A 25,603-nucleotide genomic window follows, 5' to 3' on the forward strand; every position below is an offset into this window, starting at 1 on the left:
TTTGTTTTGAGTGCCTCAGCATTCCTGGGAGCATGGGAAGGCTTTGATACTGGCTATGGGTGGAGGACAGGGTGTTAAAGAGAAAGTCATCCTCAATAGGTTCCGAATGTAGTGAGACATTGTGGAATTCGGCTGCCCTTGCGACCACCTGTGCATATGATGTACTGTCCTCAGGTGGTGACGGTTTAGTTGGATATGAGTCTGGACTACTGTCAGACACTGGGGCGTCGTAGAGGTCCCATGCATCGGGATCATCCTGGCTCATTGTGGTATGAGCTGGTGAGTGCGTTAGTGGTGGAGTTTGCGGCGGTGATGCATGTGTTGATTGTGGTGGAGAAGGTGGTGGTGTTACTTTCTTTACCACCTTTGCTTGTGGTTGCTTGTCCCCTTGTTGGAAAACAAGTTTCCTTTTCATCTTGATTGGGGGAAGAGTGGTTATCTTCCCTGTGTCTTCCTGGATGTGAAGCCTCCTTTGAGTGTAGTCAGTTTCTACAGTTTGAAGCTCTTCACCAAATCTATGCAATTGGGTGTTTAGTCCTCTTTCCTCTGTATAGGAACTAATTTTCGGTTCCGAGGCTTTTTTCGGTACCGAAACCGTTTCGGTAGGCTTTTTAGGCTCCGAAGAAGATTTCTTTGATTTCGGCGTGGTATCTCGGTGCCGAACATCTTCGGTGCCGCTGTCTCTGCGCCGAATTGTCTCGGAGCTGGTGTCTCGGCTCCGAGGTTGCTGTGTGGCGGTATCACGACCGGAGTCGGATGACTTCGACACCAGCATGCCCTTTTTCGGTGCCTTGACTCGGTCACCTAGTTTTTGGGTTAAGCCATGGCCTGTTGGCAGTGGCGTCCCCTGGGCTTTTGTGGACTTTTCGTGAGTCCTAATTTTCGACGTCTTACTCACGGTTGTTAGGTCTTCGGCGTCGGATTCCCCCGAATCCGACTCGTGGATGGAGAACGCTTCCTCTTCGTCCTCGAACCGATGTTGTCCTGTCGGTGTGGACGCCATTTGCAATCTTCTGGCTCTTCGGTCTCCGAGCGTCTTCCTTGACCGAAACGCTTGACAGGCTTCACACGTATCCTCCTTGTGCTCCGGGGACAGGCACAAGTTACAGACCAGATGCTGATCCGTATACGGATATTTGTTATGGCATTTAGGACAGAAGCGGAACGGGGTCCGTTCCATCAGTCTTGAAGTCGCACGCGGTCGGGCCGACCAGGCCCCGACGGGGGATCGAAATTACCCCGAAGGGCCACCGGAGCTCTTCAAGATTCGGTGTCTATTTGTTCTAACTAACCCGATACCGAACGAAACAATTCCGACGATTTTTTCCGAGATTCTAACTAACTTTCCGACCCGAAACACGGAGCGAAAAGGAACACGTCCGAACCCGATGGCAGAAAAAAACCAATCTAAGATGTAGTCGACGCCCATGTGCAATGGAACAGAAAGGGGAGGAGTCCCTCGGTCTCGTGACTCGAAAAGACTTCATCGAAGAAAAACAACTTGTAACACTCCGAGCCCAACACCAGACGGCGGACTGTGCACAGCATGTGTATCTGCAGCTACACATGCCATCGAACATATACATATACAAATAGATGCTCCTTGTAGTGTACTTATATATAAATAGATGCTTTTCATTGCTATTCTTATTCTACTATTGTCAATGTGCTAAATGCCTACATTTTACCTGCAATTCTAGTAAAGCTAAATTGTATTTATAATTGGCGTGTGGTCCTTCATTGAGCGTCCTTATTGACTTATACCGAACAGGTGTGAACCAGTCACCTGGATAAGACATTTGGTACCAGAAGTGGGGTATAAGTCAATAATGCCTCTTTGGGGACGTAAGAAAAGTGAGGCAGAGAGTGGAAGGCAGCATGGGGCAGAAGCCAGATCAATTCCCGGGTGGTTAGCAACTGACCCGTTCTCTGGTGTGGCAGTACTCCTGAACCGGTGGGCAGCGTCAGTGGTATGGGAGGCATTAGATGAGAAAGTGACTCCTCTCTTAGTGGAAGATGCGGTTGAGAGTGTGAAGCTAAGAGGGGCCAAGCTGGAGCTGAAAGCAGCAGGGCAAGTGGGATGGCTTTTCCTGTCTGCGCTCCGTACGGTATACAGGAAAACATTAACACAAGATGCAGAGATAATAAAACTGCGGGATGAGGTTGCAGCCTTGCAGGAAAGGCAGTTATTTATGAAAGAGACCATAGAAAGTGCAGTGACTCGGGTGATCAAATGGAGGCAAGGTGCACTGCATTAGCAGTACGAGTAGCAAAACAGAAGAGTAGGCAGAAGCCTAAAATGCCCTCAACTATGCAAGTGAGGGCACTGATATGCAAACCGAAGAGTAGGCAGAAGCCTAAAATGCCCTTGTAAGGAAATGCCTCCTTGGCATGGTTACCCCCTGACTTTTTGCCTTTGCTGATGCTAAGTTTTGATTTGAAAGTGTGCCGAGGCCTGCTAACCAGGCCCCAGCACCAGTGTTCTTTCCCTAACTGTACTTTTGTTTCCACAATTGGCACACCCTGGCATCCAGGTAAGTCCCTTGTAGCTGGTACCCCTGGTACCAAGGGCCAGGGAAGGTCTCCAAGGGCTGCAGCATATTTTATGCCACCCTGGGGACCCCTCACTCAGCCCAAATACACTGCTTGCCAGCTTGTGTGTGCTGGTGAGGACAAAACGAGTAAGTGCAGGTTCCTGTGTGTGAGGGCATCCCTGCATGAGCAGAGGTGCCCCTACAAACTCCTGTTCCAAGGCACTGTACTCCATAAGTGTGGGGAAGCCATTTTACCTGTGTACTGGCCACAGGTCACTGTGGACTTGTGGTCCAGCTACTTAGTGGTGTAAGGAAATGCCTCCTTGGCATGGTTGCCCCCTGACTTTTTGCCTTTGCTGATGCTAAGTTTTGATTTGAAAGTGTGCTGAGGCCTGCTAACCAGGCCCCAGCACCAGTGTTCTTTCCCTAACCTGTAACTTTGTTTCCACAATTGGCACACCCTGGCATCCAGGTAAGTCCCTTGTAACTGGTACCCCTGGTACCAAGGGCCCTGATGCCAGGGAAGGTCTCTAAGGGCTTCAGCATATCTTATGCCACCCTGGGGACTCCTCACTCAGCACAGACACACTGCTTGCCAGCTTGTGTGTGCCGGTGAGGACAAAACGAGTAAGTCGACATGGCACTCCCTTCAGGGTGCCATGCCAACCTCACACTGCCTATGCAGTATAGATAAGTCACCCCTCTAGCAGGCCTTACAGCCCTAAGGCAGGGTGCACTAAACCATAGGTGAGGGCACCAGTGCATGAGCACTGTGCCCCTACAGTGTCTAAGCAAAACCTTAGACATTATAAGTGCAGGGTAGCCATAAGAGTATATGGTCTGGGAGTCTGTCAAACACGAACTCCACAGCACCATAATGGCTAAACTGAAAACTGGGAAGTTTGGAAAACTGATGCCAGTGTACATTTTATTGTAACATACACCCCAGAGGGCACCTTAGAAGTGCCCCCTGAAACCTTAACCAACTACCCGTGTAGGCTGACTGGTTTTAGCAGCCTGCCACACTCGAGACATGTTGCTGGCCACATGGGGAGAGTGCCTTTGTCACTCTGTGGCTAGTAAAAAGCCTGTACTGGGTGGAGATGCTTATCACCTCCCCCTTGCAGGACCTGTAACACCTGGCGGTGAGCCTCAAAGGCTCACCCCCTTTGTTACAGCACCCCAGGGCATTCCAGCTAGTGGAGTTGCCCGCCCCCTCCGGCCACGGCCCCACTTTTGGCGGCAAGGCTGGAGGAGATAATGAGGAAAAACAAGGAGGAGTCACTGGCCAGTCAGGACAGCCCCTAAGGCAACCTGAGCTGAGGTGACTCTGACTTTTAGAAATCCTCCATCTTGCAGATGGAGGATTCCCCCAATAGGGATAGGAATGTGACCCCCTCCCCTTGGGAGGAGGCACAAAGAGGGTGTAGCCACCCTCAGGGCTAGTAGCCCTGAGGGTGTAGCCACCCTCAGGGCTAGTAGCCACTGGCTACTGCCCTCCCAGACCTAAACACACCTCTAAATTCTGTATTTAGGGGCTCCCCAGAACCTAGGAACTCAGATTCCTGCATCCTAAGAAGAAGAGGACTGCTAAGCTGAAAAACCCTGCAGAGAAGACGGAGACACCAACTGCTTTGGCCCAGGCTCTACCGGCCTGTCTCCCCACTTCTAAAGACACTGCTCCAGCGACGCTCTCCCCAGGGACCAGCGACCTCTGAAGCCTCAGAGGACTGCCCTGCATCTAGAAGGACCAAGAACTCCCGAGGACAGCGGCTCTGTTCACCCAAGACTGCAACTTTGTTTCAATGGAGCAACTTTAAAATAACTTGCGTTTCCCGTCGGAAGAGTGAGACTTGCTACTCTGCACCCGACGCCCCTGGCTCGACTTGTGGAGAAACAACACTTCAGGGAGGACTCCCCGGCGACTGCGAGACCGTGAGCAGCCAGAGTTGCCCCCCCTGAGCCCCCACAGCGATGCCTGCAGAGGGAATCCCGAGGCTCCCCCTAACCGCGACTGCCTGTCTCCCAGATCCCAACGCCTGGTAAAGACTCTGCACCCGCAGCGCCCAGGACCTGAAAGATCGGAACTCCAGTGCAGGAGTTACCCCCAGGAGGCCCTCTCCCTTGCCCAGGTGGTGGCTACCCCGAGGAGCCCCCCCCTTGCCTGCCTGCATCGCTGAAGAGACCCCTTGGTCTCCCATTGATTTCCATTGGAAACCCGACGTGTGTTTGCACACTGCACCCGGCCGCTCCCGTGCTGCTGAGGGTGTACTTTCAGTGCTAACTTGTGTCCCCCCTGGTGCCCTACAAAACCCCCCTGGTCTGCCCTCCGAAGACACGGGTACTTACCTGCTGGTAGACTGGAACCGGGGCACCCCCTTCTGCGTTAAAGCCTATGCGTTTTGGGCACCACTTTGACCTCTGCACCTGACTGGCCCTGAGCTGCTGGTGTGGTAACTTTGGGGTTGCTCTGAACCCCCACCGGTGGGCTACCTTGGACCCAAACTTGAACCCCGTAGGTGGTTTACTTACCTGCAAGAACTAACAAACTCTTACTCCCCTAGGAACTGTTGAAAATTGCACTGTGTCTAGTTTTAAAATAGCTATATGTGATTTATTTGAAAACTGTGTATGCTATTTTGATTATTCAATGTTCCTAAAGTACCTACCTGCAATACCTTTCATTTGCAGTATTACTTGTAAAATTTGAACCTGTGGTTCTTAAAATAAACTAAGAAAATATATTTTTCTGTACAAAAACCTATTGGCCTGGAATTGTCTCTGAGTGTGTGTTCCTCATTTATTGCTGGTGTATGTACAACTGCTTAACACTACTCCTTTGATAAGCCTACAGCTCGACCACACTACCACAAAATAGAGCATTAGTATTATCTCTTTTTGCCACTATCTTACCTCTAAGGGGAACCCTTGGACTCTGTGCATACTATTTCTTACTTTGAAATAGGGCATACAGAGCCAACTTCCTACAGCCCTCAACTGTGCAAGTGAGGGCATTGGTACGCAAAGAAAATTGGGATCCACATAGTTGGGAGGATGAGGTGGAAGTACGTGTCACAGAACTAGGTGGAGTTGAAAGTGGAGAAAGACGTGTAGGTGAAATTGAAGGTGAAAAGGGAGCGAATGGCGGGCACATACAGAATTCTTGTTTGGTAGGAGATTATACGCAGATTAAGTTGTTGCAGAGAACCCGTATGTTTAAGCAGATGCCTGCAGAGCCTTTGTTTAAATGGTTGGTGAGGTTGTGGGACACTGGAGCAAAAGATGCATTACAGAATCCTTCTACGTTAGGTCCCATCACAGAAGGACACCCGTTTGAGTTGGAAATTATAGTACAGGATGATGTAGATGATGTAGTGATGTGGAGCCTATGGCAGAGGCAGGAAAAAAAGAGGGTGCCACAAGATTGGGACTTAGTGGAAATAGAACACATAACTGATGATCGGCCGGTCACTTTAAAAACATGGGTCCCCTTACTAGGTTGGACAAGAGAAGGAGGGGTTGGCAATAAAGTAGGCAGAGCGCAGGAGTTTGCCATCGTGAAGTGGAAATGGTATCTGCAGCAGAGGGCAAAACAGGGACCAGCAGGAGTGTCGAAGTTACAAGATAAGCTAGGGGCAGTGGACTTGCAGGCAATGGCCCCTGCGCCAGAGCCCTCTGAAACGGAATCCTCACCATTCAAGACAGCCCCGCCTTTTGAACAACTCACCAAACAAGAACAGCAAAATGTACGGTTCACAGATGGTACCGCCCGGTACTATCAAGGAAAAAGACCATGGCAAACAGTCGCATTCCAGCCTGCTACAGAAACTATGTTGCTGCGAGGAGGGGATAATGAATCAAGCCAGCTTGCAGAACTGCAGGGGGTAGCAGCAGTGATCGAACAAGCCCTCATCGGAGAGAAAATATTTGTGTACACTGACAGTCGGTCCACTTACCAAGGACTAGTAAGCTGGGCCCCGGCATGGCGCAATGATGGATGGAAAATTAAAGGCACCCCCATTTCGGGAGGCGAGCAGCTATGGGAAGAGATGTGGGAGAAAGGGCAAAACTGTCAAATCAATGTGGGACATGTGGATGCCCATTGTCCATCGGATACCTCACTTGCATCTCTATTCAACAACACCGCAGATCAAATGGCCAAAACGCGAACGGTGGTCATCAAGGAGGAAGCTGAAGCCGCTTTAGCAAACAGGGCCCATGCAACATCTGGACATTCAGGAGAGAGTTGCACTTATGCATGGGCACAGCAACGACAAATTCAAGCCACTAAAGAACAAGTGCAAAAAGCAGTAAAGGAGTACCCCACATGCAACTAGTTTAGACAAATGCCCTTGCAAAAGAAGCCTAGCGGCCATATCAGAAAAGGAACTGCAGCTACTACAGTGTGGCAATTGGACTATACCGGGCCGCTACCAAAAGAAGGAAGAAAAAGCTACGTATTGACCATGGTGGACACCTACTCTGGCCTTATGTTGGGTATGCCCTGTAAGTCTGCAGACCAAAAGTCGAGTTTGCGAGGGCTAAACTACCTGATAAAACATTATGGGGCACCTGATGAGATCCAAACAGATAGGGGCACACACTTTTCAGGGAAAACAGTGCCGGGCTGGGCGCAGGAACAGGGAATTTGGTGGATTGTGCACCTTAGTTATTATCCACAAGCTGTAGGCATGATTGAGAGATATAACGGATTGTTGAAAGAACAGATAAAAAAGTTATCAGCATATGATTGACTTGCACAAGGGATTTGTGAACAAGCGTACACCCCTCACATTGAAGAAAGATCTGCCCCCAGCCCCCCGATAACACCCAGAGAGGTGATGGAGGATTTGGAAGCACAGGAAGAAAAGTATGGGTGAACCATCCAGGGAAAAAGCCAGAGGCAGGAGAGTCAAGGGGTGGGGAGTACGTATATTATACTTTTAAAGAACTCAAATGTACCTGTATTTGTACTTGCAGTGAGACTTACCCCACGGTCGTAAATTATGACATCTGCATCGATGACGTGGTTCATGATTATAACCGGAAAAAGTGTATGAGTCCGACCGAATATAGTCCTTCATGTCACTTGTGCACCTCAAGCCACTAACATAACTGATGACCAAGGAAACGTTTCACTTTGCAACGTGGAGGTACCTGGAGGCAAGTGGATGGCTGCCAAAGCTGTGACCTGGAAGGTAACTGGACAGCAAATCCGACATGCCAACGGACTGAACAAGGTGGAGGGGATGCCAGCACCAGTACAGGCTTTGAGTTATATGCTAAACATGATATGTAAATACTGTGATACAAAGACACATGGTGGTTGTTACAATGAACAACAGAACACCAGCCTTCATGTTTTATATAACCGAAAGACGCATGGTTAACAACTTAAGCAACATTTCTATAATGCGATATAGAATAGGATGTAAGCAAGTTCTGCATGCAAGCATAATTAATCGTATTATGTTACAGATAAATATTGTCAAGGGGAATGTCTCAAAGTATGATCCATTATGTGCACCATGACCCTTGCCAAAGTTACGCAATAGAAGAGATCTAGGGTCCTTGATAGCTGGGGCCACCGGAATCGGGGTAGGGGCCCTGAATTCTTTTGATGTTAAAGCCACTAGGAATAAGCTATCTTCTACAGGATATAGTACAGGAGAGGCCATAAAAGTAATTTCTCAATGGGGGGGGGGCCACACACTCACAAGAAGTATGGAAAGTCCTGCCTGGGTTGTATTGCGATTGGCAATGACATAATTTCACTTATGAACAATTCGGGGAAAAAAAAGCTTTTAAAACACACAAGCAGTGTCCAAGGGCATCTAGTGCATACTATGGTAAAGCATTGTTAATCTATAGTATGCAGACTTTAACACAGAATGGGGACAGCCTCAGGGTGAATATTGGAGACAACAATTGCATTTGCCTGAAGAAATATCGGTAAAGCCCATACAGTTTCACAGTGAGGAAGAAATGTGTTATGCTCTTTTTGATATAGTAAGAAGTGATCTTCCTCCTGACATATGGTACCCCTATATATTGCTCCCCGTAGTGATAAGTAAAAGAATGGTGGATACCTCACACTGACAAAAAGTAGATTGATTAAACAAATCACACTGTAGATCCCACTAGATGTGCAGATTGGTCTAAGGGGTGGGTATGTACCCACACTGGACGGGTGCTAGATCCATGTCCGAGAATGTGAATGGTTACCTTATCCTATTAAATGGCACAGACTTATATCAAATAGGGACAGAGAGTATATGTTATGTCATTAATCATCCCTTACTTATTAACAGATTTATACAAACCACCGGAGAGCAAGTAATGTGTATGCGCAATATTTCCAGTATTATTGACATAAGCACTCACATCTTGTACCGACCGACTAAGTTCACCATAACCAAATTACAGATGCAAATGTGTGCGCAGTTAAAGTGGAACATCTTGCTTGCTGTTAAGCTACCCAGATAAGAGGCAATCAGGCACTACGCACAAGTTACCTTTGCTAAATTTGATATGGCAGCTAAATACACCAAGGATACAGCCATACTGATGACCATAGACGCTAAACAGCTTATGCACACTGCTTCATGCATCCAGCAAATAACTGAGCATCATTGGTATGACATCTTCTTAGGCTGGGCACTAGGAGCTATTAAGACGCTAGCTATAGTGTTACAACAGCTAATTTGGTTATTGATTGATTGTGTTACGCAAATGACTATACTATGTAGACTATATGTATGCACAAAGCAGCTTCATACTAAAGATGCAGGCGCTTAGAATAACATTGACCAGTATTAGTAGCAACCTAGCTAGCGGAATGTCAAAGTAAATGATATCCGTTTCAACATGCATCACGCTCATCTAAGGGGTGGAGTGTTCAGTATAGGGAAAGGTGCGGAAGACATTGTGACGCGAGGGGTTAATTAGCTTGAGCAGTGTAGATGAGTGTAATGCCTGTTGAAACCCCCTCCCAAACATTGTGGAAAAGTTCATGATATTATTTTCAAGCTTGTTTGTGTAGAAGACTCCGTCTCAACCTTGAGAACGAGAGTACAGGGAGAAGATGGAATGAAAACAAAGGCTGGAGAAGGACAGAGCAGCCAAGTACTGATAACATAGCTAGAAAATGCCAGAATTAGATAGAATCAAAGCTTCGAGTTATTTAAGCACTGAAGTGTGGGTGAGGGATTTGGAAGCTCGCAGATGGAATTGTGGAAGCTGCCATGGCCCAGCGCTGCCTCCCTGTTTGCTGACCGTGGTGCTTGAGGGGGAGAGAGGTCCAAGCAGGCAGTAGAGGGCTTCCCAGCATCTTGTGGACTACGTTAAGTTTCCACACAGGGATGAAAGGCCTTTGTTTCTCTGCTCTATTATTATGACTAATTATTTATGCTGGCACTGTGTTTATAACTTGAAGTATTCAGCTCGTTTATATTTTGCTTTCTAAACCTCTTAGTGTGAACTGCTACAATAACTGAAACATGCATTTTGGTGTGCAGTAAATCAAAGCTTATCAGAAGTATTCAATTTGAGGGGCAAATTACTATTTTATCCCGGCAGCAATAACCAATCTACATCACGCCCGTGCTGCCTTTAATCTCTTCGGCTAACCCTGTACTGAAGGGTGCCTCGTGTGGCCTATTTACGGCGGTGGTTGTACAGGAAGCCAAATAAAGCACTGGCCCACGATGATTAAAAGACTGCTTGCCTTATCTATTCAAATGCTGCTCTGCAAAAGGAAATCAAAGGCTATATTGACGCGTTTAGCAGCCACGTGCTCCATCCTCGTTTGAAAAAGGTGTACCAGCCATGTTTGCTTGATCCTTGGTGCCATTCCTGATAAGAGTGGTGTGTTATGGAGAGATGTACGGCAAGTCACATCAGGTTATTATAGTAGCAGCACACTGCCCTTCTATGCCATAGGAAAGGAGGTTGCTACGAATTGCCCCCCCCCCCATCAGTAAGTCTGTACCGTGCTGTACCATCTGGTAGCCCACACCAGGCAAGCATGACTGAGCCGCTGTGGATAGTCTGATAGATCTAAAAAGGTAACCTGTGCTGCTTAGGGTCTAATATGAAAAGGGTCCATGTTGTATTATGGCAACCACAGCTTTAATCATTTATTTACCTATTGGGCCAGTCACAGCTTACCAGCCTCTCCACTGCCCTCCAGCCTGCTGCTGACAGTTCCGCATGCATTCCTGAGCCTGACTGCGACAGCTCCGCCTGCATTCCTGAGCCCGCTTCTTTTGCAAACACGCCCCGAAAATCTGGGACACCATCACTATCCACAACCCGATGTCGCCTTCATCACAGAAACATGGCTAACACCCTCCTCAAATCCTGACATCGGCATGGACACCCTTGACAGCTACAAGATAATACATCAAGACCGCATCAACAAACATGGCACGGGTATCACCATCATCTTCAAGGAAACCATTCAATGCACCATCACCGACGATGACCCAAGCCCCTCATGTAGCACATCAACTTCCAACTCCAGACCGATGCCAACACTATGATGGGAGGCACCCTTGCAAGCTGAGCCCCGGGAAAATGCCCAGCCTTCTGCGTCACTCATCGCCCACTCACCATCGACTCCCTGCACTACGTCCTACTTGGCAATCACAATTTCCATCTTAACCACCCCAACGACTCCAACTTCACTTCCCTCAGAGAACCTCCGCAACATCGGCCACACCAAACTGGTCACAAACCCCACGCACAAAGCCGGACACACACTTGACGTCGTCTACACTTCTAGCGACAGAATCAAATTCACCTACGTGACTGAACTCACCTGGAGCGACCACGTCATTGTTCAGTTTACCATCTCCAATTCCCAGCACACCACCTCCAAGCACCTCAGCATCCCCCACCGCAGCTGGGGGAAGGTAACTGAGACTCTATGGGCACAGGTCCTAGGCACCGCGCAACCCAAGCCAGATCTCCACCTCAACCAGGCCGTCCAAAACTTCACTACCTCGATCACCAAATCCGCCGACATTAACCCAGTTGAAAGCAGCTAAAACCAACACCGCCTCCAAAACAGTGAGATGGTACACTCCGGAGCTCAGAAACTTCAAATGCAACTGCCACTGACTCGAGAAACAATTTCCGTGAGCAAGGACCCCTCCAACAGAGCAGACTATAAGGCAGCCCTCAACAACAACAACCACATCAAGGCAGCAAAAAGAACAGAAATCCCTGCCCGCTTCGACACCGCAGCCAACCACACGAAAGAACTCTTCAGAATCATCAAGGAATTCTCTAACCTGATAGCCACAGAGCACCATCCATGCATCCCAGGAACTCTGCGACACCCTCTCAGACTGCTTCCACAGCAAGAGCACCATCATATACAACAATTTCAACCCCCAACACTCCACCTCCAGCTTAGACAACATCTCTCAAGCAGCAAACACTAGCCAGAAGATAACCTCCTGGTCCTCGGTTACCACTCAGACCACTGCAGCCATCATGTCATCCATCCACTCTGGGGCACCCACCAACCCTTGCCCCCACGACTTTTCAACCTCTCAGCCAAAACTATTAGCACGGAACTAACCCGCATCATCAACACCTCCATCTCCACTGCAACCTTCCCGGACAAATGGAAGCATTAAGAGGACAGACCCCGCCTAAAGAAATCCTCTGCTGGCCCCAGCGACCTCAAAAACTACAGACCGATTTCCCTGCTCCCCTTTTCAGCCAAAGTGCTCAAGAAAGCCATCAACCAACAGCTCACCAACTACCTCAAACAAAACCACCTTCTCCACACCTCACAATCAGGATTCTGGACCAACCACAGCAAGGAGACTACACTGAATGCCGCCACGGACGACATCAGGACCCTCCTCGACTGAGGAGAGTCAGCAGCTCTGATCCTTCTGGACCTCTACGCAGTGTTTGATACAGTCTCCCACCACACTCTCCTCAACAGACTCCACAACATAGGCATTCAACAAAACGCCCTTAAGTGGGTCGCCTCTTTCCTCTCAGGCCATACACCGAGCATCTGCCTTCCTCCCTTCCCTTCTACACCCAAGAACATCACCTACAGCATACCCCAAGGATCCACCCTCAGTTCAACCCTGTTCAACATCTACATGATCCCACCTCACAGTCATCGTCAGATTCTACAGACTCAATATAGTCTCCTACGCCAATGACACTCAACTAATCCTCTCACTCACCAAAGGCCCCCACAACCCCAAAGCCAACTTCCACAACGCCATGACCAACATAGCAACATGGATGAAAAACATTTACCTCAAACTAAACACCGACAAAAATGAAGTCCTGATCTTTGAGAAGAACACCTCCATATGGTGTCACAGCTGGTGGCCAGCAGACTCGGACCAATGCCCCCTCCATCAGACCATGCACAAAACCTCAGCATTATCCTAGACTGCCAACTATCCATGAATCGACAAGTAAACTGTCACCTCCTCCTGCTTCTACATCCTCTGTATGCTCCGCTGAAGCTTCATATGGATCCCTACCAACACCAGAAAGACAGTCATGCACGCCCTGGTCATCAGCCACCTCAACTATGGCAATGCTGTCTATGCTGATGTCCTCCCACCTACTTAAAAGACTCCAGACTCTATAGAACACCACAGCCAGGCTCATCCTCAACTTCCACAAGCGCTCAAGCATCACCCCACACCTCAGGAACCTCAACTGGCCATCCAGAAGAGATGTCAATTCAAAATCCTCACACTCGGATACAAGGCTCTCCACAACCAAGGGCTGTCCTACATCCACCATCAACTGAGCTTCTATGTCCCAGCAAGACAAATACGCTCCGCCTCGCTAAACCTGGCAACCACACCCCGCATCCATCGCAACTGCAGGGGAGGCCGCTCCTTCTCCTACACAGCAGCAGAGCACTGGAACAGCCTGCCCCTCAACCTCCAAAGAGTTCCCTCCCTGGCAGACTTCAAAAGGAGACTCAAAACGTTGCTTTTCGACAGAGACACAGCACCCTTAGCACTCAGATACCCTTAGGGGTAATAGTGCTGTGCTTTACAATTGCTATGATTGATTAATTGAGCTGTTGTTTCTTTTAATGTTTCCAAGGACCCCAAATACCTTTTGGGTCGAACAGAAGCTAGCTATCAAGTATATTTGGCAAATGTGGAAGCTCATTAGAGCAGAAGCATGAGTCACGCAGACATGAGGGAGGGGCAGAGTGAGGCTGGTAGACATCTGCTTGTTAGCTGTGGTTGCAGCACCAAGGGGGCCTGATACATGCACTAGAAATGGCACTGCCTTTCTGGAAGATGTTGTCTGCTTTCTTGCAAAAGGAATATGGCATATTATATGTCAAATCCAGAATCTCCTTGCGCTGGAAACAACTGTATCTACTTAACAGAGTTTGAAAGCTAGTGATAAACTAAATCATGTACACTCCTCTTCATCACCGCCTTCCTTACTGTGGCCTCCAGCTGTTTGTTCTCTCTCTGGCAGCACACCACCTGGCTTGCCTGAAGTTGAGGACTAAATATGTCCTGTGTAGATCACCAATGAATCTGCATCCACATTGCCCAACTATAAAAGGAATCTTGGGGCACCACCTTATATTTGCATCTATATTATATATTATATTTGCCCCATACTCCACAACAAGGGACCGGAATACCTCAACCGACGCCTCAGCTTCTACGTCCCCACCCGCCTCCTCCCTTCCTCTGGCCTCGCGCTCGCTGCCGTCCCTCGCATCCGCCGCTCCACGGCTGGTGGGAGGTCTTTCTCCTTCCTGGCAGCCAAGACCTGGAACTCCCTCCCCACCAGCCTCAGGACCACCCAGGACCACTCCGCATTCCGGAGACTCCTAAAAACCTGGCTTTTCGAGCAGCAGTAACCCCCCCCCCCCTTTCCCCTAGCGCCTTGAGACCCGCACGGGTGAGTAGCGCGCTTTATAAATGTTAATGATTTGATTTGATATTTAGAATCACTATGTGTCTTGCAAAAACTCATGAAATTTAGTAGGCCTACTTTGAGGGCCTTCTTCAACATGGAAGGAACTAATTAGTCTTCCAGTCTCATCTCACTGTTGATGACTAAGTCATCCACCTGCATGGACATTTCATGATGTTATGGAACATTCTCAAGAACACCAAAGTAAGCATGTATTCCAATTTTCACCTCATTCATACAAGTCAACAGTACTGACTTTAGTCATACTGGTAGTCTTGATTTGGTTTTACAGTTCATGTAGTGGCGCACTGCCAATGTATGTTGCACGCAAAGAATGGCTTGCAATGGCGAAAGCATGGGTCCTGCTCACCATCCGTTTGTATTAGTGATATTTTTGGTGCTGCAGCAGCACATCATCTTTCTGCCTTTTGCCAGGAGGAATAGAATAGTGTGTCTTCAGAAATCACTGTAGCTTTAAACATCAGGAGTTTAACTTCTGTTGCCTCTTTCAGGATCTATTTGAAATGTTTGTTAGCATGAGGCAGATCAGTGTTGAGGACAATCATCGCTTCCATCTTGTTCAAGATGTGGGTGATCTTCAGTTCAACAGATTTTGACCCAAGACCAATCTTCATTTCAATTTTCAGATCCATGTGCTCTCTTAGTAATTACAAAGTCCGTTTGGTCAGGCCAAAATATTACTTTAAAAAAGAATGAGGCAGAACATTCTTCCCAATAAGCTCAATTAGATGTTCCCTAAATGTTTAAACCCTTTGGTAGAAATCAAGATGGAAAAATCACTTTCTTGATTCAAAGCCTCATGAATGGTAAGATTGTATGCTTCAAACTTGATATGCTCGCTACAGAGGAAGGACAAGGAGGATTGGGCAGTCCAGTTTACAGCCTCCTATTATCATATAAAATAACAATAAGGTATGCTGAACTGTACGCTCCAGATGTCCAATTAGAGGTCCAGGATGTTAGTAATCACCTAAAGCATTCGCTTTGTTGAAGAAAGTGCCCTCACCCACCCAAAGAAGGATTGCTTCATTATTAGGCCTGCCTCTTGTTGGGCTGGAGCTGGAATGCCCAACAGGCCCCCGAGTTCTTCTCGATATGCCAAAGTCATGTAAGATACATCCCATTGTATTAGGTTGGAATGCTTTAGGTAACTACTAACACTTCGGACCTTTAATTGGACTCCTGGGAGCAGATTTCGCAACAGTATACCTTACTGTTATTTTCTAACTTGATATGCTCACATGGTCATTCATTTATTACTGTTTAACTGCCATGTAAGCAATTATAGTTCTCTGGTAGATTTGTATAGTATTGGGGTGGATTTTGGTGGGTCCACCTGAAAATGTTGATGGACCATATTCTTACCGGTTTGGATATATTCATTCACAACATGCTGGTAGTTATCCACCCTGAAAATGCTTAGTTATTCACTCTCTTCACAGGAAGGAGCACATCCATTCTCTAAGTAGGAAAGGGGAGGTAGCAGCCATAAAATTAATGGTTGTTAAAAGCAGATGTCTGTTTCATGAGGAAAAATAATTTCCCAATGAAGGAAAAAAGGGTATCATAGCGCACAAGCACTTTTACATCACATTTACACATGAAGAAGCATTCACCTTTTCCATATCCATATGTATCCAAATTAGTTGCAGGTTCCCATCCTAAAAACAGTCTAACATTTGCTGAAAACACATAGCGACTCTCCAGGAACAAATTTCTGATTTAAAAAAAAGATTTTGTAAATCTGGTCCTACGTCTTTGTAAAATGATACATCTACTGAGGTCTTGCCAGGGTGCACATATCACACGACAGATCTCTCACAAGATGTTGCTCTAGCAGAGCTAGATGGTGCTTGGAAATTAGTTCCATCTTGCAACTATCTAACAGATCATACAGATGTATAAAGCCAACCTGCTCAGTTATAACATTATTTCATTTATGTTTCATATTCACAAGGACATAATTTGTTGTGTAATCTTTTTTGCAGAAACAAATATTCATTAGAATATTACAGCTCTATAATGTTTGTCATTTAACATGGCTTTGCCAGATTACAATAATTAATTACATTTTTTATAAAATAAACTTACCAACAAAAGAGTTCTCACAAGAAAATCATTGAAGTAACCCGTGTAAAGAAATAAAAGGCTGCTTTCTATGAGAAAAATGGCTGAATGGAAGCAATCAAAAAGGAAATTACTGGGCAATCGAGATTATTACTAAAATCGTTTCCCCCCCCCAAAAAAAAAAAGATTTTCCAAAAATCGTTAACACCTTTCATTTGGCTATCATAGTGTGCCATTCATTCCAGGCATGCCTCAAAGTGGCCATGTTTATATATTTTAACAGTCCAGTAATGTTTCCCGTCATGAAACAAACTATAGAGTTTTGTTTATTTAGATATGGCTGGGTTTATGCCCTTTTGGCGTTAAGACCAATGTAGTAATTTTAATTATCATTAAAAAAAAGACAAGCACAATCCTTGATTAGTAAACTGGTGTGCTACTAAATCGACAACAATAAAAAATATCAGCCCTGCGTAGGTGAAGTAGAAAAATCTGCTTTCACGTCATGATCAGTGTAAGGCTAAGGAAAAGTTGTGCTTCATCCGTCTAATTTCCTGTAAGGAACTCTTACAAGCGAGGAGCAACTGAGCAAGCGCTGCTATCTTCAAATAGCTAATACCAAGTGGGTTTTACTCACAATGTCAAATTCTTACCCAAAACAGAATTTTTTGCTGATTCCACAGTCATCAGCATTTTTCTAGGAACCCAAAGAAATAGTTCTTCTGCCTAAAAATGGAAAACAGAAAATTAGAAAACTACCTATTCTACATGCTCTTGCTGAAACAAATAATGAAAACGGGAAGGAAGTGTCCTCTAATGCAAAACGTTACATTACGAATTTGGTGTTATTCATTTTTCAGGCACTGATTTCTGTATATTGTACGTTTGGAAGGCTGGGTCGACACAAAATGCACACTGTCCCCTCTGACTCCCGGACATTTTAAGGGCACCACCCTTTCATGTTAACATTTCTTAAATATAGAACATTCTCTTAGGATACTTTTGTGAGCCTAAAAATAACACACATATCAGCAGTACCAAAATATCTTTTGAATTAATTTGTGTCGATTTACCCTAATCAATTATGTTACATGTACACAATGCACTTTGTGGCATTTGTTTGGCCTACCTAGCACCGCCGCTGGAGTCAGGCTTCATTTGGCCCCGTTTTGAGATTTCCTTCTCAGACAAGACTCATATTGTGCAGGATATTCGGAAGCCGTTGCTTTTAAGTTGGCAGTTCTGTTGTGAACACAGTGAAAATGAACCATCAGGGATATATGATTTGTTTGTAGAGAACTCTATCTAATTGACTCTTTCTTCTGCTGTGGTAGCGGAGTGTGGGCTATCCAGTAGATGTGATGTTCGGGTCCTGGTTATGGTATCAGGGCGTAACAGAAGGGTATTTCCCACATAAAGGACACTGAAGGCATCGTTTAGTTATGTTTGCTTTGAGTGGTTATGATATCCTGTAGAGCAGCCAAAGAAATATTCTTATATGTGTAGGTAAACATCCGGCGAAAGAGTGCAAACTGTCTAACAACAGAGGAAGAGAACACCGAGCAATCGTTTAATTCATGGTAAAGTACTGAAAACGTGAAAGCAAATGTTACCTGCCCCTTCACACGAGGAAAGAGCAGGGAGTTATCAGCTTGTGTGGCCCGTGTCCCATGAGACATTCAGCTATGTGCTGGGCCTCAGCATGGCTAGAACGGCGGGTCCATTTCAAGAGGTAACTGCCTGCGTGTATGGAGCCTCTAGGCTCCCGGCCAGTGGACGGATCAGAGGGTGTGGTTACCGGGTAGTGGAGTGTTTGCTTGGACCTTTGGCTACTCTCAAGGGATGGGGAATAACTCGGGGGCCTCAGGGTTACAGGTAAAGAAGCTCAGGCTTCAGGAGTCCGTGGTGCGTCTGAGCAGGCTTTAGCCTCAATGGTTAACACATTTGGAGGGCATGCCACTGCGATAAAACTATCAGTTTGGAAGCAGGGACGCTTTTCCATAAAGAGATACTCAGAGATGGGCAGCATCATTATGTTTTCAATGTTTGTCGTAACAATGAAGCCACTAGATGAATCCTGTTCTCTAAACAATTGAGGAAGCCCATGTGACGACGTGTACCAAGTAAAGCCTCTTAAGGTCACCTAACTTCCTACCGCCATTCAAAACGTCCAAAAGGCGCCTAAACTAGGTGCATTTTAGACGTTTTGAATGGTGGAAGCAAGCTGAAGGCTTATATGAAGTGAGCGAAGAAGTTCAAACGCATGTTTCCTATCGTGGAACCTCCGAGGTATTCCTATGGCAGACAATGTTCATGTGAACCACCCTTTTAACATCTTCTTATGGCAATCTCCACACTCACTGAGGTAAGACTGACTGCTACACTGCACGCGAGGACAGATTAATACCTTGTGTGATAACTCATTGAAATATTATCATATTTGTCTCACAGACGGTCCTAATTACCAGAACTGTAAGCTAGGCTGTGTTTAAGCTTCCTGACAATTTGCAATAACTCCACCTTTGTTAGTTACTTAAAGTTATGATTTCAATAGATCTCTAACATGGCTGGTGGAAACGCGATGGAGCTACTGATATCCGCACCCAGGGCCTGAGAAATAGTCTGAAATCTACACCTGACTTCACATAGATGCAGATTTCCCCCAATTTGGAATTCTCAAAAATGTCCATTTTGCCACTGAAAATCCAGGTGTAATCCCCAAGAAGTTTTGTGAATACTTTTTTCACGTGCAAAAAGTACATGTGATTGCTGCATGTGAAACAAACATTGACAAAAGGGTGTGGCTGCTAGTATTTTGGCTTTGTCAATGCTTGTTTTGGAATGGTTTTTGTAAGACTTTATTGTTGGTAGAGTTGCCGGGCACTTGCCAAATATTTTTCTGTTTCAAAAAGCATTATCATAGTTATCCCTAGCACTAGAAGGTACTATTGCGAGTGCAGACGTACCCCTTGTTTGTGAAACAGCAGAATGCGGTCACTCACAGTGAAGCTACACAAGGTCTGAAGTCGAGTGGCAAACTGCCCCATTCTGTATGGTGTGAAGCGCACCTGAAAATATAAATGACACAACAACTGGCCAATGGATAAAGAGGCCTGGCTTAAAGCACCAATAAGTATTAAAAAATCAAAAGGTCTTGGCTAACGCCAGAGCTTAAAAAACCAGAACAAGTGCAAATGTGCTTTGTAACGTTTTGCTTTTGTTTTTCGCGATTTACAACTCTCTATGATATGAGTAATGATTGACCTTTTTCAGGGTGGGCAAGGGTCAGAAAAATTACCATTAATTCACACAAATGGATAAGTGCGTGTGTTCACAAACTTCCACAGCATTCCTGTGTAGCAAAACCCTCTCTCCACCCCATAGGGAAGATTTGCCCTCAGAGTCACCCCTATACATGTCTATCCATTTAAAAGTGTGTAACTAATGTACGAACAGCAAAACCGTTCTACACTGGTAAAAATGCAGCCCACTGCATTTGAACCAGAGTCACTGTACCGTGTGATGAACTGAATTGGATTTTAAAAGGGAAATGCAAAGAAAATACAAGTGAAACCTTCCACCAGAAGAAAAAGATTGGAGAACTGTTTACTCAAGAACGGTAGCACATTGTGGCTTGTCAGTGTAGTTTTATTTTAAATAAAATTAACTCAATGACAGATTCTAGAACAATAGAAGCCACAAGAAAAACAATGTCAGACATGTAAAACACATTTAGACAAAAATGCTTAAGCATTGCAATTTTAACATCTTCCGTATAGACCATTCTGAAAACATGAATCGCTGTAGCCAGCCAAGGATATGGGAATGGGACCTTAACTGGCAAGGTTACATTTAAGAATAGGTTCTCGAAAGTAATGATCACTCGGGTGTGATAAAAAAAATATATCTCAAACAACTGGAAGTACACCTCTTTAACAATGGTGTAACCTTTACTTCACCACTCGTTTTCCCCTTGTCTACTGTGAAATTACCACATATACATATTTCTCATTTTTACTCAGTCTATCAGCGTTCTTCAATTTACACTTAGAGACTGCAATCTCAACTGTGACGGAGCAAAAGCATACCCCCAAAATTTAGACAACCCAAAATTTACTTCATTCTGTTCTATCACAGCTTACTGGATTGAACATAGTGTTAAACTCCAGTTTCATGAGGCAATGCATCCCCTCAATAAGGCACCTCGATGTACATTAAATTAACAAAGTCGAGGTCAAAAAGCTCATTAAGTAATGAAGCCAATTCAATAACTGAGTTCTAGATCAATAAAAGTTGAAAGATTATATTACAATTCCAAATAAGCAATAAAGAGTAAACGTCATGAAGCCTCTTAGATGTAAAGCTATACAGGGTATGTAAAATCAGGAAATGTTGTAAGACCCAATAGGCAGCAAAATCAGAAAGAAATTGGGCAGCATCCCTAGTAGAATAGGAAAGCCTTCTGGCTCACCATCAAAATCAAAGGATTTTTTCTTCTTTTAAATATGTTTATTTAGATTTATGTCAATCATCATTATACAAATGCATTCTCAGTGTTAAAGATTTGTAACAAGCGATTAAGAGGTGAATTTGCTCCTTATTTTCATAACAGTTGTGCATCATATAACAACAAAAAGATGCATCAAGATGAAGTCGTCACAGGAGAAAGCAACAACACATGCTATTGAAAGTGAATGGTTAAATCGGGTTATCCCAGTCTGTTTCGGTGCATATCGACCCTGGAGAAAGGTAATAATGCATCAATCCTGAACTGAAACGGTAACTACAGCTGAGTGACTAGAGGGAGGTTTTATGATCATGGCCTAGGGCCGACCATGGGGAAACCCCGTATGTATTCAATATAAAATCTAACAGTGGGGCACTTATTGTTGGGGGGGGCGGTGGTTTGGGGGGGGGGGGGGGGGAGCAGTGTGGACATGTATGAGGTAGTTGGGAGGGGCAGGGGATAACCTGGCCTCGAAGCACCTGATAAAGAAAACGTCGTGGGGAAGGTGAGTAGGGGAGGTGTAAAGCAAGTGGGCGATCAGTCAGAGTGATCTCTCACAGCCTCCAGGGTGTCGCCGGTACGCATCGTGGGTCGGTGTAATCGGTCATGGAATTTGAGGGTGTAAGTGTCCCTTATAGTAGTAGTGATAGTGCCTCCCCGGGTCCTGCAGTCCTGAGCTATTGCATCTGCTTCTGCAAAGGCCCATTTATGTGCCACCTTGAGCCAACTGTCAATTGACGGAGGCTGGGGAGCATTCCAGGCCATAGCTAAGAGTCTCTTGAACACAGTCATAGATAGGTCCACGAATCATATATAGTGCTTGGTGCGATTATTACGTTTCGTGATTCCCAGTAAACAGTGGAGCTGACCGCAGGCCAAGTGAACATCAGTTATTTCTGAGAGGTGCTCTTGTACCTGTTCCCAGGTACGTTGTAGAGGCGGGCACTCCCATAACATATGAAGAAATGTGGCATCTGCATAACCACATGGGCACACTGGCGAGGACTTCGGGAACATCTTGTGTAGTTAAGGCGGAGTAAGGTAAGTTTGATGTAGAAAATTAAATTGGGTGAATTTTAGGCGACCATTTCCCACGCTCTAATGCCATGGACCATTGCATGCTGATCAGTCCTATTGCTAGACCTACATCCTATTTCTTTTTACTGTGGTCTGTATAATTCTGGCCGTCACTCTGCAATGCCGCATACATGACTGTCCCGTGGGACAGGAAGCACTGCAATCCCAAATGTATCTGCGGTTCGCTCTGTCCCAAGGACCATTTTAAGTGCCATGTATGCCAAAAAGTGGCCAGCCCCGATCCTGTAGGTCTCTCGCAGACCCTGGAAAGAAATCAAGGTCCCTTCATTATAATAGTCTCCCAAGTGCTCAAGCCCAGAGTCTCGCCATGGGGATGGGTCATAGGCTGTGAGAAGATTTTCTTTAGGGCTGGTAAGAACCATACTGGTGCTGCGGGGCATAAAGGGGTCAGTGTGCGTGCGGGTTGAATATAGGGATTCCAGAACATCTTGGCGACATGGGTGAGTCTTCCTGGGGTCCTAGCCTGCAGTGCAGATGTATACAGATATTTCAGAATATTAATATCCTGTGAGCCCTTCCTGACCATGTCGCCCTCCACTGTCCCATCTCTCAAGAGCTTTCGTATAGGCCATTGCAACTTAGCTGCCACAAAGTACAATTCTAAGTCAGGGATTGTTAAGTCTCCCTCCAAAGTAGGCCGATATAGTAGATCGATTGGCACTCACTTTCTAGCGGGCCTCCAGATTATCTCAGATTCCATACTTCTCAAGCTCCGAAAAAAAGGATCTAGGAGGCATCATTGGCAGTGAAAAGTAGAGAAGTTGCGGCAAGAGTACCAATTTGGCCACAGAGGCACTGCCAATAGGTGAGAGGCGGGTCCAGAAATTCAGGGAGTGGTGTAGTGAGGTGAAGGCCATGCCATGACTACCACCCACTAGGTCCTTTTCTGAGCGATAAACGTTAACCCCAAGCTATCAGAAAGAGTCAAAGAACCTTGGGAGTCGTTCTGAAAGTAATGCCTCATGATGAGACGGGTCTATCTGGAGTAAGGATTTGTTTCTTACCTGCAACTCCAGTTCTCTCATAGAGGTATTTCCATGATAGTCATAAGCGTCTTCCACCGGTGAGGAACGAGGTTGAGGCTTAGTGTGGGTGAATAGTCTCAGGTGGACAACGAGTAATCTCTATGTCGGTAGGAATGCGATCTTGATCTCTGTCGCGATCTGTGGTGGGAGTGTCTTGACCTTGCTGATGAATAGCCAGATGACTGATGGCCATGACTGGTATGATGACGCGATCTTGAGCGCAGTCTGGGAGCTGGGGCGGTGCTAGGCACTTGCAGCACCGGAGGTGGTACGGGTGTTGGGGAGAACCGGAGCCGCAGGCAGCAGTGGAGTTTGACCTTGTGGTGAAGGTTGAGGAGGAGGCTTGGTTGCCGGTGGAGAAGAGGTGTGAGAAGGCAACGAAGGAAGGAGCACAAGCGAAGAAGAGACATCTCTGGAATCGTGCAATTCCAATGAGAAATAGATCCTTCTTCGTTTTGCAGATTTCTGTCTCTACAATGTAGAGGGACACTTTGACGTCAATCTGTCTCTCAAACATCTAGGTGCTTCCCTAACCGTGACGTCGAGTCCAACAACTTCGATATACTCCTCGATGTCGTGTGCCAAGTAGCAGGAGTCCTGAATGTCGCATGGTGTCTTGAAGTCGAGCGGCAATATTTGTGCGACATAGCCAGTCTTCGATGGCGAACATGTTAGTGCTGTACCTCCTCTTGACGTCGATCTCCTCAACGTCGATTAGGACTCAAAGCATTTTCTTCCAGAAAAACACATCTCAGACCTTCCACGTCCAACGGAGGCTGAGGGAAGAGCTCTGTAGAAGACTGACCTTTCCCTTACTCAGGGGTCCCACTGGCTTCTTGCTGGCATCGTCTCTCTGCTCTCCCTTGAAGGCGAATCTTCTCCCTTTCAGACAGGGTACGCCTGGAAAAAGACTTGAAGATATTACAGGAGGCAAAAAGGTGTGAAGACGGCAGGCAGATGATACAGACATTATGAGAGTCTGTTTTGGCCTTTTTTCTGCCACATCGTGGGCATTTGTCAAACAGAGAAGGCAATTTTTCTGGGAAAATGCCTTAATTTCTGTCAGGAAAAGACACAAATCAAGAAAGAAAGTCAAAAGACATCAAGCGAAACAATTGTCACTGAGATTTTCACTCAATTTGTGAAGAAAAAACCTAAAAAGGTCGAGCTCAATGTTCCATGGTCCTGTCAGAAGGAGCCGGAAAAAAGAACTGAGGTAACTGACTCTCTCTAGGCGTGATGGGATACTGGAGGACTAGCTGTTCTTAAAGACACAGTCTCCTTTTTCTTCATTTATAATGGCAGCCTATGGGCTACACTGCCCTGCACTCCTTCATCCTTATTTTGCTTTACAAAAAGGTTTATGAAGGATTTTTTCTGCTAAACTTTCAACTCATTCATGCAGTTGAATGCATGTGCCTTAGCTATTTCCTACTTTTTAAAGCAAAAAATATGTAGAATTTCGGACACTGTAGCCTTTCCTTTAGGCTGCATATTGACATTCTAAAGTGAATTTCTAGACCTTTATTTAAATGAGACTCAGCACTCATATATGTTCCATATTAATGTAAATGATTCGATAAAAGTCTATTTCCAGGGTAGTAAAAGGCACAAATTTGCAATACTTCTTTTTTAGTGGAACAAATCTTTATTCGAAAAAATTCATAATGATAATTTTCTTCTATGGCTCAAAAGTCCATAAAGAATATTTTTCAATTGTTAGTGATCAGAACAGCCAATGCGTTTCGTCCATAAGGACTTCTTCACGGCTCAGGAACCCATTTTCTGGTATTCCTGCGGCAGCGTCTCATCTTGTGGCGACCGATGAAAATATGTTTTCAGCCATCCTAACAAAGGAACAGAACACTTTCAAACAATTATACAATATAACTCCAGCATCCCTGGCCTGTGCACCATATGTACCCATGCCACAGCCCCATAAGTAACGTAACTGATATAAGTAAGTACTAAAAAAGTCAATGTGTCCATTCAGTGTTGGTGGTGTGGGAGAGTCAAGTACAAAAGGGTGTCATACGTGAATATAAGGCTAGACTCCATCTGGTGACTGAGCCCATAACATTCTCCAGGGCCTCCGGAGCCCTTACTGACATGTTCATGATTTAGCAATTTGGTGATAACGTATGAAGACAAATTGTGTGTCCTGGCGAGTAAGTAAAAATATTGTCAACACAGTACCTGATTCTCCGTGTCTCATTTACCTCATCCCGTTACCCCCCCCCATTCAGATTTCACTGTGGTTATCTAGTGTAGTCAGCCAAACATGGACACAGTACCCCCATTAGAGGGCCATAAAGGATATCATAGTTTATTTCCACTGCCCTGCGGTGAAAAGTGATTGTATCCTTTTCCATTTTCCAAAGTTGTTATTGCAGCCCTTGCATCAA

The 25,603-nt window shown here is 45.8% G+C and overlaps 1 protein-coding gene across 2 annotated transcripts in view; it reads right to left on the bottom strand.

The window, feature by feature from the left end:
- Positions 1 to 25,603, bottom strand: part of SETD3 (SET domain containing 3, actin N3(tau)-histidine methyltransferase) — a 387,484-nt gene that overhangs the window by 235,883 nt on the left and 125,998 nt on the right. For both annotated transcript variants that reach the window (XM_069208287.1, XM_069208286.1), the window contains exon 5: positions 17,222 to 17,294. In XM_069208287.1, the coding sequence (XP_069064388.1) occupies positions 17,222 to 17,294 (73 nt within the window). The remainder of the gene's footprint in view (positions 1 to 17,221; positions 17,295 to 25,603) is intronic.

The sequence above is a fragment of the Pleurodeles waltl genome, chromosome 9 (genome assembly GCF_031143425.1).
Source record: "Pleurodeles waltl isolate 20211129_DDA chromosome 9, aPleWal1.hap1.20221129, whole genome shotgun sequence".
Taxonomy (NCBI): domain Eukaryota; kingdom Metazoa; phylum Chordata; class Amphibia; order Caudata; family Salamandridae; genus Pleurodeles; species Pleurodeles waltl.